The sequence below is a fragment of the Clytia hemisphaerica genome, unplaced genomic scaffold, assembly GCF_902728285.1.
Source record: "Clytia hemisphaerica strain Z4C2 unplaced genomic scaffold, Clytia hemisphaerica genome assembly, whole genome shotgun sequence".
Classification (NCBI taxonomy): domain Eukaryota; kingdom Metazoa; phylum Cnidaria; class Hydrozoa; order Leptothecata; family Clytiidae; genus Clytia; species Clytia hemisphaerica.
The window spans coordinates 2,634,006-2,649,196 of record NW_027104146.1 but is presented as its reverse complement, the minus strand read 5'-3'; the positions used below and the strand labels follow the sequence as shown (position 1 = coordinate 2,649,196).

Below are 15,191 nucleotides of genomic sequence, written 5' to 3'. Positions count from 1 at the left end.
TTTTACATAGAATTGAAAACCTCCTTTCTTTTGTAGACAATCGCTTCATATTTGAGACTGGACTTGACTTGATCTAAGTACTAATTAATTTTAAGGAGACGTTCTTTTTTTCATATGCGATACCATCGTAGGTATCTAGTCTTTTGCCCAATATATCTACTCAGAACTTCAAAATGAGAGCTTGTATAAGTTAGCCAAAGATTGTTGCAGAAGAATTAAATGTAGGGCGGCGCTTTCAAAAATTCTCACATCTCACAAATAAATTGGAAAAGGCTACCATATCATACGGCCAAACAACAAAATATTGTAAGAAATAAAATGAGAGTCTTGAGAGTGTTTCTATATTATTTTTGTTAAACGTTGCAGTAGTAGTAGTTATAGTAGCTAAACAAGTAAAAAATCAAATTATCTTTCAAACTCCGATGATGTAAAGTAAAATCTATGTACAAATTGAAACAGATTGAAACTCAAATTATTGAAACCCAACTTCAAAATAAGTATAAGTTGGCCGTTAAAATAGATGGTACCCATACGAACATAATTCTCTTTTTTTAAATAATACGTAAAAATATTGGCAAAATTTGAAATACCGAGTCTTTTAATCCCGACCGAGAGACGTTTGCCAGGTTTTCTGTTTCTGTTCCGTTGCTCTTATCCCGATTTCTCGCCATCGCCCGATCGGATTCTCCATTCTCAACTTTTTCGAAGCTCCTCTTCTGAATTACACTTTGTACATTCGCATTTTTTCGGCTCATCAATAAACACCACCTGAAAAAATAATTTATGGTAAATTTTTATGGTAAAGTCTCAAATTCGTCTTTGATCCCTAGACTGGAGTCGTTTATAATGCGTGTAATAAAGTAAGTAGTATAGGCGTTATACAGTATGATAATAGCGAGTTTATATATGTGTGGTTCTAATTCGGTAAGGTTCTAATTTGAGTAGATCCTGACCAGCTGAGGACGACGGTAAATCAGCACTTTTACCGTCCTCGATTTTGCGGGGCGGAATTGCGGGTTTTTCCAAATCGCTTCAGTCCCTCTACCGTCCTCAAAAGTGCAAATACATAAACTCGGTATTACGATTATTGTTACGGGATTTAGTTTATATAAATTGTCCCCTCCATTACTCTTTGCTTTATTTCTACTATGTCTGAATTAGTCGTCTAGCTTGCCTAGACTATCTGATCCCCAAAATCAATTTTATCTTCTCGTACTCTATTTTCACACCTATAAGTTTTTTTATAAATCGCTAGCGAAAATAAAAGCCCTTAAGAAATGAGTTAGGATGAGTTCCTCAAATTCAGTATCTTCGTCATCACACCGAAAGCCAAAAGTGCATAAATTATCCTGCCTGATCTTCATTTTTTTTAGCCTGTGCGGGAAATCATAACCAACTTTGATCCCTTTGTTTGTAAAGTTGCTAGTCTATGCTTACCTGGTACTTTAGCCCATGTTTTCCACACTTCATACTAATAGGCTTCTGTTCAGTTTCAGTAACCCTACAGCATTTACAATTCATTTCGAAGAAGGGATAGTCTTCCTTATACTTTGTATACGAAACACATTTTCCATTGCAATAATTAACCTCCACAGCTAGAAAATATGAGAAAGAAAAGCGAAATTTATTAAATAAAAATACAGTACACAGATTCCGAAAAATGTCGAGAAAAAAAGATACACAGGTTGCAAAATTAAAGTCGGAAGACAAATCACGCTTTCACTCGAAATTTTTATGTGCTTGTTACATGACATTTATTTCTGATTGGTTCGAATTTATTGACACTGATAAAGTTATCAGCTGTAAGTTGTAAAGCAAGTAACATGGGAATAAAATTACGTGAACTTTATTTTGCAACCCTTGTTTTGGCTAATTGTTACATTTTCTGGGTTGTGGTCAACGCGTAAAGTACATATTTGTTCCAGCCGATTTTAAAATAGAACGCTGTCAAAGTTCAAAGTGAATGGCCTGTCAGGTTTGGTCATATAAATCATTTCTAGACCACATTCCGCTTAATATTGTCCCTTTTGTATGAGAAGATTTTCAAGTATCTGTCAGCACTCACTCTCTGTGAGGACCACCAAAAATATTTCCAAATGTACTTATATAATTCTTTTGATACTGGCTGGGATAGTCGAGGCACATACGTCAAGTTTAAAGTCGTAAACTTGCTTATTTTAACTGGAACATCGAGGCGTGATTTATAATTGAGGTTTTTAGACGGAGAATGTAGAAATTTCAAATGATTTTATCCCTCTTAAGAAGACATTTCGAAGTAATTAAAATACTTGCAGGTAGCGAGTTTAAGAGAATATGAGATCAAATTAACAGAGGATGGGACACTTTCCGTTCTATACACTGTCAAAAAAATTGACGTTCTAAAAAATTCTACATAGCCTTCCCATTATCCTTTAGGTTGGTTAATGACGAGAGTGGTCAACCTACCTATGGATTAATTTTTGCGTGGATTGAGAATCTTAAAAATTTCCCGTTGACTAAAGTTCGCGAATTATCCTCTTTTTCGCCTAATTGTTAGGGATTTTGGCCCAATTTAAATTTTGGCCCAAAGAAAAATATCAAACAACTTACATGCTGTGCAGTCTCCTTTCGTATGCGTATATTTAATTTTTCTCAAAGCACATGTTGCAAGGTCCTGTAATTTCTGCAAGACTTCCTTCTCAATATCATTCCTCATGCACTCAGCAGCAACTACTGCCATTAGTAGTAAAAATATTTTCCTCATTTTTGGTTTTCTTTTTCTTTTTGTTTATTTTACTTCATCTTTATTTTCTATGAAATCTGAAATTAGTAAGATTTTCAAAATTACTTTTTGAAAATGTCAAAACACGCTTTATTTATAAGAACTAGTAAATTTTGGCTCAGACTGGGCTTTTTGTTAATTTTTGGAAATTTTCTGGCTTATATGTTCTAATCACGCTTAGTTTCTTTACTTACAAACTTAAAATGGGTTTAAAAGTTGTTAAAATCAGTACTTTCTAAGTGATTTCTGAAATCCGAGGCTTGTCAGTGGCATTATTTCCGCCATATTAAATAATAGCTCTTTTCAACAAGATTCATCATTGTTATGATGAATTTTTTTCTTTTATCTTTTTTCATAGATATTCTTTTACAAACAATACTACCGATTTTTACATGTTTATTTGTAAGCAAGCCCTATATCAGGCTCGAATTATGCTTAACCAAAAACTAAGCCTGCGCATGCTTATAAACGTTATGCTTATAGAAAAAAAACATGTAAAACTCAAAGAAGCAAAATACTGGCAAACGCTCAAGGCTGATCTGGTAAAAGTGAAATTTATCCAAAAATTTACAAAGATAAATCCACCATACGATTGATCATTAATTAAAAAGATCGTGATACAGTGACTTACATCAGAAGTGGATTATATTTAGCAACCAATACATGTCAAAGCTCACAGTTGAATCACTTCATAAAAGCCAAGGTACTCGAGACTACCTCATCAAAATTAGCAACAGTACTCTTGTATCTTTTTCTCATGGAAAAACAAACCAACTGGCTATTTCACTACTGCAATTCAATATAACCGAAACGAGCGAAAATCATTTCCAGAGACTTTTTAACCTTGAACATTCCACGATTTCTGTCAGCACTGTAACCTGTAAATCTGGTTCTATGTTTTAAGCAATAAGCTATTATCCATAAATTAACACTTCCGACTTCAATTCCAACCATAATTTTCCCATCATAAACATTATATTGCCTTTCTCCTCTCACGATAGCTGACCTTTACTACATCACATATCTATGCGTATCAGCGAAAAATCTCTTTATTTACTTACTCGGAATATGTTGTTGTTTATGATAAAGAGAGGCCCACTCCAAAGTTACACATTATCATATAAGTAAGAAAAGCCATAAGCTCATACCCCATTAAGAGTTTATCAATTACACGCTTTTTTTTTATAAGAATGGTGTAAATCCATTTCATCATGGATATTCTTAACTTTTTTGGGAAAATCATCCTAAAATATTCTTACAGCATTCTAATTACTTAGGGGTAATTGGCAGTTTATAATTCAAAATGCTCTAAAAATGACATTCTTAGCTTGAGTAGTAAATTTCCATGATGGTGATATTCTTAGCATATTCTTAATTTTTTGGCCATTTTCATCATGGACATTCTTATAAAGTGTATTCTTATAAATAAAAAAGCGTGTACTATATTGCTCTTACAAGGGGGTATTATCCTTATTGAATTCTCGAAGAGATGATTATTAGTGTCAAAACCTCATGCTCATTTGTTTGATTGTTAGTTTGTTTACATCGTCTGAAATAAGACAAACAACTCCCACCATGTTCACCTTGTAATCTGTGTATTTTATGTAAATTAGCTATGATAGTTTTCAAGATTCACCGCAGCTCTGCTCATTTTCTCAGCTCTTAAAACTGCTCCAGAAACTTCCTCGCGATCTTTTTATACCTCATTTTCTTCACGCGGTATAAGGTCTGATGACCCAAATAATAACTCTGTCGTTAATATGATGTTTTAAAAACTTTGGAATCATAGCTGGTTGTCTTCTAAACAGAATTTCGCAATAATCTCACTTTCGATTTCACAATGCACCAACCAACGACTTCTGACATATTCCCCTTTTTCCATTTTCAAACGAAGCCTTATCCCAGTATGTATTCATTGTCGTTCACAATGGTCTTGGACATGAGAAAAATCTTTCGTCCATTCTTATTGCAAATCTTCACCCCATTTACAACGACAATTCACAATGAAATTTCGATTTTCTCAGAATTATTCGGCTTCATTTAACTCTATAGAATACGGCTTCCCAAAACTAGTCTAGATTGAATGCTCTTTCACTAGTCTATTTGTCTGACGTTTTGCTAAACCAAGTAAGGTTAATTTATAAACCATACCAATTGAAATAAAATCGGAATTAAACTTCAAAATTAAAACTTTTACTTTTTATCAAATAAAACAACAAATAAATATAGGAGAAAAAATATATAAAAAAACCGACACAAAAGTTTGTTCATTTATCAAAAAAAGCCAAAACTTTAATGCAATACCTAAACAATAGTTCTGACAAAACATTGACAATGTTACCTGCTACTGCGCAAAGACAAAACTTCATTCTCTTTTTTTGATAATTTTCTCTTGTCTTTTCTGTTCAGGAAGCCTTCCCCCATTTTCTCTTTTCAAACGGCAAAAAAAAAATATAATTCATTAATGAAATCATTTAAGAATCAAAATACCAACAGTGTGTCGTTACAAAATCAATGATCACACCAGCACACTAAAAATATGTTATTAAAAATGTCCAGGTTTTTTTTTGACAAATAAGTCTTGTAAACCACTAACTAGGCAGTTCTCTTTCGATATATTGAAACAGTCATTCCATTGCCTTTTTGGTTACCATAACAACAAAATAGTACTAGTGACGTATCCTGGTCTTAATCTATTTTTGTTGAATTTTGCCTCGTCACAGGCTATTACCGTTAAATCCCCAGGGATTAGGACATCCTCAACCTAAGTATATAATCTTGCTGACTATGATAAAGCTTTACATTATGAGTTCAATTTTATAGACCATATGGCAACTATTGTAATTTCATTAAAAAGAATATTGAATATACATTCCTTCCTAATTTGTGTTTTCAAACATTCAAATTTAAATTAATTTCATTACGTCGAAATTACAGCTGGTAATGTTGAATAATTGTAGATTTTGTTCTTAACCGTATGTAATTTTTGTAAAACCTGATTTTCAATAACTTGTTCATTCAAGCCCCTTATCCCTCACCCCCCCCCCCTTTGTCATTCTCTCCTCTTTTAATTCTTTCTTCCCTCTCTCTTCCTCCTAATCCTTTGTCTTCTCTCTCTCTCTCCCTCTTCTTCTCCCCTTCTCTCTTCTTCCCCTCCTAATCCTACTTTGTCATTCTCTCCTCTTTTAATTCTTCCCCCTTCTCTTTTCTCCCTTCCTCTCTTCTTCCCCTCATAATCCTACTTTGTCATTCCCTCCTCTCTTAATTCTTTCCCCCCTTCTCTTTTCCTCCCTTCCTCTCTTCTTCCCCTCGTGATCCTACTTTGTCATTTTCTCCTCTCTTAATTCTCCCCCTTCTCTTTTCTTTCCTCTTTCTTCCCCTTGTAATCTCTTCATCCCTCCTCAATTCTCCCCCCTTCTCTTTTCCTCCCTTCTCTCTTCTTCCCTCGTAATCCTACTTTGTCATTCTTCCTCTCTATTAATCTTTCTCCTCTCTTCTTCCCCTCGCAACCCTACTTTGTCATTCTCTCCTCTCTTTCTCCCCCTTCTCTTTTCCTCCCTCCCTCTCTGCTTCCGCTCCTAACCCCCCCTTGGCCATCCTCTCCTCTCTTTTCCTTCCCTACCCACTCCCTTTTCTCTCCCTTAATTTCTTCTTCCTCCTGCCCCTTCCCTCCTCTCCTTCTCTCTTTTCCCCCTTCTCACAACTTTTTTCCTTCATCCTCTGTTAATTCTTCCTTCCTTCTTCTCTCTCCTTCCCTCATATCCTGTCATGTCCGCTCGTCATTCTCACCATCCCTTTTTTCACCCACCTTCTGGACGCGCATACTCACCTAGAGTGCTCACGATCCCTCTCCCTTCACCCCTCGCTTTACCCCCTCGTTTCACTTTGTTTCCTCCTTCTTTCTCATCCAGTCTCCCCCTTCTCGTTACCTCTACTCTCTATTCAAACATTGTCGCTGAACCTTTACTATTTGTCATAACTAGAATTCGTCATACACACTTCACCCAACAACCATTCAAAAGCCTCTTTAGCGCTTTGAAATAGCTGAAAATACCATGAAAATCGTTGTAACGTTTGCATAATTCGCTACAATAATTTGCAACATGTCAATTTGCTAATTAATTAAAGCAATCAATCAAAAATGTCAAATATACCGAATATAATTGAAACGTCAAATACTCTGAGATGACAGGCGCCCATTTGGTATTTTACTCGAGACTTTCAAGAGTTATTTATCGCAAAAACTCACTAAAATTGAGGGGGGAGGGGTAGAATAACCCAGTTACGAACAAGAGATGTTGTTATAAAGGGCAGGTTTTAATATAAAAAAGAACATTCTGTACCAAGGCTTTTTATTTATTCCTAACCTACCTAGACTTTTATTATGTGATTTTTTTCCGAGAATTAAATCTTTCCCTTACTTGATATGCTATGTCAATAAGCCATTTACCATTTCGCTCAAATCTTATACAAACTTATAATTTTAATTCAAGTTACATTTTCGACTGACTTTTGTTTTCAAAGTTCTCAAAAGTTCAAAAATCTGAAATTTTATTACGCAATTAAACTTGAATAGTCTGGGTTTTTATTTTGATAACCTACTTATATTGCGAGGGTATAAGTAAAATATCAGGCAAAAACTAACGAAATGACAACATGGTATTTCTTAACTTCTTTTAAGTTTTACTTTTAGTATTTTAGGCGGTGTACAAAATTTGATGGCGTCATTAAGGCAACGTCATAACGTCACTCGGTGATGACGAAGTTTATTCAGACAAACTTTTAGTTTTCCTTCCATTAACGGCTCATGAGTAGGTTTTTAAATCGACTTCTCAGCTTGAAACCAATTTTTGTTCACTTTTACACGTTGGAACTCCAACTGATATTTCCTGAAGCGTCAAATTTAAAACTTTAAGGAGTGTCTTTATGGTTTGGTATTGCTTCATTTATTAAAAAAACGATGAAACACATGATACTAGGATTTTCCGACAACTGTAAAAGTGACAATAAAAATCAGCTGATCTGTTGTAAAGCTTGGTGCTTTCAACTTTATATATTAAAGATCTCAATTTTGAAAGGATATCTCATACATTCATATCTTGACTATTTCTAGATTATTCTTTTACAAGACTGGAAACCGAAATTGAGCTTTGTCTGATTTTGAGGATTGCCAATGATAGCTATTTTCAATTAACAGGATATTAGCATTGTCTGTTTTTCAAGTCCATTTTAGTTCATAAAAAAGGATGATCCTCATTTCGATTTAATACAACTTTCACTATCAATGACAGGAAAACCCTATCCAAGCTTTTGTCCAATTATCATCTGAAATCTCTAGACTTGCTATTGTTGAAACTTGTGTGCAAAGGGAAGATCTCCCTTAAAGGTTGTTTTGACGGATAGCTTCTAACAGTGTTTTTGCACAACGTGTTCGTAGCTTTAGAATAATCTTTTGATAATATTTAATTCCTAGAGTAACTGCATTTGTAAAATTCTCCGGTTAATTCTGGGGTTTCCAATTCTTTTGTTTTCAAGTCAGAAAATTCAGCGGGGATTTGTAAAATAGCATAATATTTTGCAGCGAGGACTGGTTTATTTGATTGATTTTGTTCAGTGGGGACAAAAATTGGAGAATATTATTCCACCGGGGACCATATTTTGGCCAGTTTTTCCAGTGGGAAGGGGTCCCAGTGGGTCTGTGAGAAGGGGTGTATATATAATTTTTTCCTTTTGAAAATACATAAACAGTTTCCCTTCTATCTTTTCGAAAGTGTGCTGTCCTATCTCCCTAGAAAATAAGCAACATTGTCCTGCTCGATAAATGCAACCTCGAAAACAAGATTTTCCCACCTAAGGGTCTACTGAGGGTAACTTACCATCCCTTTCTTTCCCTCAGCTAAGTAACCGGAAGGTTAGCATTTGAATTTGTATCTTGGTCGTTCTCTAGCAAAGGAACGTGTCTCGAGGAATACCTCATCGATCATTTTTATGTACTGGTCCTCCTTATTACGCTATTTGTGATAAATGAGTCAAAAAAGGGTCCCGTGAAAACTGGAAAATAAGGTAGAATTATTATTGTTAGTCATGATCTGAGCTTCACCATACATATGAGAAAAAACTGGATTGCATAAGATATACTCTTGAGGGGGCTTCTCTTTGGACATTTCTCAACACTTCAAATGGGATAAAATTTCACCTTCGAGCTCATTCGCGAAATTTTAAGATTTTATCCCCAGTAATTTTTAAAGAGGGTGTTTGTGAAATCTCTCAGGATTCCATTTCCGATTGCATTGAGAATTTTGGAATATCAAATTTGTCCCAACCTCAAGAGAAAAAAGATTAGTGTTCAATATCCTGTTCAACTCTATATAGGTTCAGAATTTCCGAGAGTACTTAGGGTAAGCACTCTGGGATTTTGGTTTGGACATTTTTTGCTTTTTTATGCATTTAAATAAAGTGCGATATCCTTCACATATAAGGAGAACGGGAAGGTATTTTTATAATAAAAGCTGGCCAGGATATTCAGGGGCTTCAATGTGATTATAAGGGTGAGATTTTCATGGTCGGTTTTTTTGCGGGGATTTAGCTTCGTAAAAAAACAAAGATTTCTACGATGATTTGATTTCGCTGAAGAGCCCTTAATTTTGCGGATGAGATCCTGCGATGTCCATGAATTTTAACTCCTTCAATAAAATGTTGTTTTCAGTAAGCTTGAAATATTTTATCCTAGGGTTATGTTCAGTCTCTTCCTTTCATTTGTTTTGCAAGACTTTAATTTTTTGGTACGTCAGGAACAGGCTTAAACTTGAGAAATGTCCTTGGAATATTTTGGGGTCCTTGCCAAAAGCACTTTCCGGAATTCCTGAGTCCAATTAAAAACCTTTCATGGGTCGATTTCATAAAGTTTTGAAAATAACGCGATTATTTTTGCGCAATATTTTGGCTTTTAGTCAAGTGTTTTTCTCAAGGAAAATATTTGACCTTGTTGTAAATTGTTTCTATGATTTCAAATACGCCTAGCGATCTGTATAAAAATGATGGCCAATTATAGGTCGATTTTGAACATTCTAGTCTTATTGGAAGAATTTTGAAAAATATCAATCAACTTTATCAAAGTTTTCAAGCTTTCTTCGTTTCTATAGAAAATCATCGATAAACCCAAACGAAAACTTGTTCACTTATTATGTAGACTGGAGTCGTTTATAATGCGTTTAATACCGTAGTATAGACGTTATATAATAATACGATTATTGAGGTTAACTTTTGACAGCCTCGTACAAAATGGGAGGGGCGCTTTTTCCCGAAATATGTTGTTTTTATGCCATATTGTTATCGTTATTTATCTTGAAATTCGCGTTATCCTTGTTTACGGTCCCAGAGATCTATTTTAGGAGATTTACGCCTCGTGATAAAATGTCTAGACTCCAAGGCTAGATCAATATTAAATAATGCTTATCGACGGCCTTATCTTTAAAGGATTATTTTTAGAATTTACTCAATTTTTATGTTTTTCGTCGTTGTGGTTTTTGGAACGATTTTTCATATTTTCTGCTTAACTATTTTCTTTGATATTCGAACTTTTGATAAATTAACAACCATCCACATGGACATTCTTATAAAGTGTATTCTTATAAAAAAAGCGTGTAAATCAACAACAATCCACTAAACAATAAACACCCCTGTCTCAGTGTTCCGTGGAATATTTCCCTTTGTGAGGATGACAAGTTTCTCTCAAAATCCCAATAGGAATAGAAAATCTATTAGATCCAACTCAAAAACGCCAGTGATGATGGTTTGGAGTGGAATTTTTTCCAATGGGGGATAAAATCTTAGGGAATTTTCCCAGTGGGATTTATAATTTCAGGATAATTTTTCAACTGGGTACGATTTTTTTGGTCAATTTTTTTTAGTGGGTCTAGACACAGGGGTGTCAGCATGGATAAATTAATGCAATAAATTCAATTCACTCACGAGAAGCTTTTTAAGCAAGAGCGATTTTAGTCAGCATAATGCACGATTATTGAAAACCTGAAATACCTTTAATCTTAAAATGCCTCCCCTCAAATTGTGATATGCCAAAGTAAGGCGGTTACAATATTGATATTTCGTAATCTTTGGTTTTATTTGGCCGTGGTTGCTCTTGAGGTTGGTTTTGAAGGAATTTCTAGTGATTCATTGGGGGGGTTCATTCAGCAGGAAAGAATGAAATATATTTTTATTTTCCCCGCTCTCAAATTAAGTAGGTAGGCACTGTCTGATGACTGATAAAGTCTTGTTAACATTTTTTTGACAGTTGTAAGTGATCCTATTATTAGACAGGAATTTTGATATTTTCCTATCGATGAATAGTAATTGGATTATTTTGTTGCATTGCATCACTTCTTATGCACCAAATATATGCAATACTGAACTCGAGGCTTTTATAAGGTGGGAGGCGTACGGGGTTGCAGACACCGAAATACCGACGCATATTTCTTGAATTACCGTCAACACCCACAGCAAAAGTTGGTAAAATCGATATTTTGCCACCGCATGGCATGTATGACACCGAAATACCGTCACTTTTTTCTTCAAACACTGAAACACCGACAGAAAAAAGGGTTAATACCGTCACACCGTCAAACCCGTACGCCCCCCTATAAGCCATTCAAAGAGCTCTACGAGTCTCAAAGATGTGCCAGATGCGCTTATGTCTTAGGGAAAGGCAAATGAAGAAGATAAACTAAAAATCCCCGTCTTGCTGATAACTTAAACGAGGATGTGCTAAACCTGAATCAATGTACGACAATGGAGGGCGTCGCTATTTTAAGAGAATCCAATATCTTCTATTAGTAATGAATGCTAAATTGGCTATTTTCAATTTTTTTCAAATTATTTTAAAGTATCAGAAAACTAATTTCAGCTGAAGCAGGCTCGAAATCAACCCTTCTAAAGTCTGTCCAGATATAATTGGCAGTGGAAACAAGAATGCCTGTAACTTTTGACAGTCAAATATAATTATGGAAATTTTTTTTGCTTGTTTTAGAGAATCAAGAGCGCTATATTTCAATGTATTTTTTGTTGAAAAATTCGCGATTTTTAGCGGTTAAATTTGCGATTGCAAAAATTGAGCTTTTTTTCTACTTATGCTATAACGTTTATTTTTACACCAGTGGTAGTTCAACCTTAGGTTAATAAGTTTGTTAAATTTCAAGGCAAACTGAAAAGTCCTTCGGAAGATATGGAACCCGAAATACCCCTTGGTAACACTTTTCTGTGAAATATCAAATCTCCAACTTATTACTAAAAACGGGGGTTATGTTATCTTTTTTTAACAGTGCAATTAAAAGTTGGAAAATGTTAAGTGTTGGTGCATTGGTATAATTGTAGACTGGAGTCGTTTATAATGCGTGTAATACTAATAATACCAATACTAATAATAATAATAAAACGGGGTTTAGTTTGTATAAACGACTGGAAGAATCCAGATGATCTGGGGTTTTTACAACGTAGGCTAATGATTTGTTCCTGTGTATTTTACCGAACCAGTTCTTACACCCCCACAAAATACTTGTACCCAGAGGTCCCGAAGGTCCCGAGGTCCCGAGATTAGAATATACCAAATACACCCCAAAATATACATATACCCCCTTGTCCCAAAGGTCCCGAGGTCCCGAGATGAGAATACACCAAATACACCCCAAAATATACATATACCCCCTTGGTCCCGAAGGTCCCGAGGTCCCGAGATGAGAATGCCCCCTTAAAATACTTGTACCCATGGGTCCCGAAGGTCCCGAGGTCCCGAGATTAGAATATACCAAATACACCCCAAAATATACATATACCCGCTTGGTCCCGAAGGTCCCGAGGTCCCGAGATGAGAATCCCTGCAAAAAATAGTTGCACGCTTAGGTCCCGAAGGTCCCGAGGTCCCGAGATGAAAATACCCCCCATAAAATACTTGTACCCTTAGGTCCCGAAAGTCCCAAGGTCCCGAGATTAGAATATACCAAATACACCCCAAAATACACATACCCCCTTGGTCCCGAAGGTCCCGAGGTCCCGAGATGAGAATACACCAAATACACCCCAAAATATACATATACCCCCTTGGTCCCGAAGGTCCCGAGGTCCCGAGATGAGAATACACCAAATACACCCCAAAATATACATATACCCCCTTGGTCCCGAAGGTCCCGAGGTCCCGAGATGAGAATGAATTTTTGCTACCTAATACTAAAGTATTTGAAATGTTACAATTGGGCTTTCGAATAACAAAATATCCGAAGTTGAGCCCAGTGTGGTGCGCACGTTTGACTATGATTATAAAAAGAACATTATTTTGTCATCTATAAACAATAACTAGCTCAATTTTTGCAATCGCAAATTTAACCGCTAAAAATCGCGAATTTTTCAACCAAAAATACATTGAAATATAGCGCTTTTGATTTTCTAAAACAAGCAAAAAAAATTTCCATAATTACATTTGACTATCAAAAGTTACAGGCATTCTTGTTTCCACTGCCAATTATATCTGGACAGACTTTAATCCCTGTATCCTATTTTTACAAAATCGCGTCTTTTTGCAACCTCATGAATTCTCACATTCTCACATTTGTTTTGTTGTCAGAGAGGGTTTACGACGGACAACTCATAAGCCGTTGTCACACAGCTTTTTAGCGGCATATATAGGACAACAGTGTTCTTAATTATTAACAATTCGACCATTCTGTTAAAGGATAAATCCTATCATTAAACGCTTTTGATGATTTGATTCAAGTTTCTCACTAGAATTGATAGTTAGTTACAATTAATGAAAATAACCTCGCTCTTGTGACGGAAAATTTACTTAATTTTGACTTAAATTCACCTGGCAGACCAATGTAAAGGCCGGTCTCCACTTGCACGCGTTGCGATCGCATTTTTTTAAAACAAAGCTTCACGCTATTGGTCAAAAGAAAAATGAAACAATTTCATTGGCGCAATCTGACGTAACGGCTGAAAAAAGTTGAAATGTAATTAACTTTTTTTCGGGCGCGTGCTATATTTTTATGACGTAATCTTTTTCCAAGCAAAAGGATTGAAGCCAAAAAGTGTGATCGCAGCGCGCGCGGCAAAAGACCGGCAGAAAAAACTCTTGTTTAATTGGGTGTATGATATCTTTCAACGGTTAATTCACCTGGCAGGTAAATGTAAAACAGACATTAGGCCTTCTTTTTGGTGTATGATGTTTTCTAATGTCATATATAGGTGTAGGGTAAGTATTAATCTTCATACCATAAACATCCCGATTCATGTGTACATTCTAAAACTGGAGCTACCAACGCCCATTAGGTCTCATTCATATCCTTAATTCGGATATTATTTAACTTCCTCATACAGCTATTACCAAAAGTGAAAGCTCTGCATGTTGTCTTCCTATTTTTATACCCAATTTTAAATGATAAATTTATTTTTAGTAACGGCAAGAAGTAAACATGGTTATTTAAAAATACACTTTTCTTATATCAATAACTCATAAAATCTTAGTCTCTATACCATATTTGATTTTTCGATGATTTGTTTTTAAATGACTTTGTTTACTTCCATACGTTGCTTAGGCAACGAGACTATTTATTACCTCCCTTGATATATGATGTTGTGATGATATGATCTTAAAAGGATTACAGTAGGGTATCCAAGAAACTACTCAGGAAGGAAAAATTTCATTCTACGGTGGCGAATTTCCCTCCATTTATAGCCTTAGGAGCTTTGACCATAGTCAAAAAATTTGTTAAAGGATTTGAAGATAAAACCTTTGTTTCAGGTTCCATGGTACTTTTAACCAAAAATTTCCTTCCATTTATAGCCTTAATCTTAATCTTACTTGCGACTCGATTTTTGGTCATTCTTTATCTAGTAATGTGCTTTCTTTTATACCCACGCTTACATATAAAATGGAGTCTCCTTCTCTCAAACCTCTACAACTCGAATATCTTCTTAACTCGAACAAGTTTCATGGTCCCTTCAGTTAACATTGCAACGTAAACCTTACTCCATAACTCATAAATTCTTTAACTCGAACAAATTTGTGTTCCCTGTCGTGTTTGTTCGAGTTATGGAGACTCCACTGTACATGACACTTGATTTTAGTCATCTTGTGGAGAAGAAGTCAGGGTCTATCAAATACAAAGAAAAGCCCTTGAGTAGTTCTTTCTTAATGGGTAACGAAGAAGAGACAGAGAGAACGGTCTTCTCGATCCAATATATCATGACCTTATCTCTGCGCAATCGCTAAAGCCAAACATTATGTATTTTTCCTCACGAGAACGCTTATTTCAACGTCCGATTAATCAATATAATATGACTTTGTAATCCTTTCACGGCCTACATAATCAATATTCTCTGCTTTTCCTATTACTATTCCGTTTCTCGGAATCCTTTTTTTCTTACATCAGAAATCCGATTC

At 35.3% G+C, this 15,191-nt stretch overlaps 1 protein-coding gene across 1 annotated transcript; it reads right to left on the bottom strand.

Annotated features, from left to right (window-relative positions):
• Window positions 1-327: 327 nt before the first annotated feature.
• LOC136813928 (von Willebrand factor-like) lies at window positions 328-2,801 on the bottom strand. Its single transcript, XM_067070442.1, has 3 exons — window positions 2,590-2,801; window positions 1,438-1,595; window positions 328-768 (listed from the first exon to the last, which is right to left on the bottom strand). Exons 1-3 carry the CDS (start codon window positions 2,741-2,743, stop codon window positions 694-696), a joined length of 387 nt encoding a protein of 128 aa, XP_066926543.1. The 5' UTR covers window positions 2,744-2,801; the 3' UTR covers window positions 328-693.
• Window positions 2,802-15,191: the final 12,390 nt, after the last annotated feature.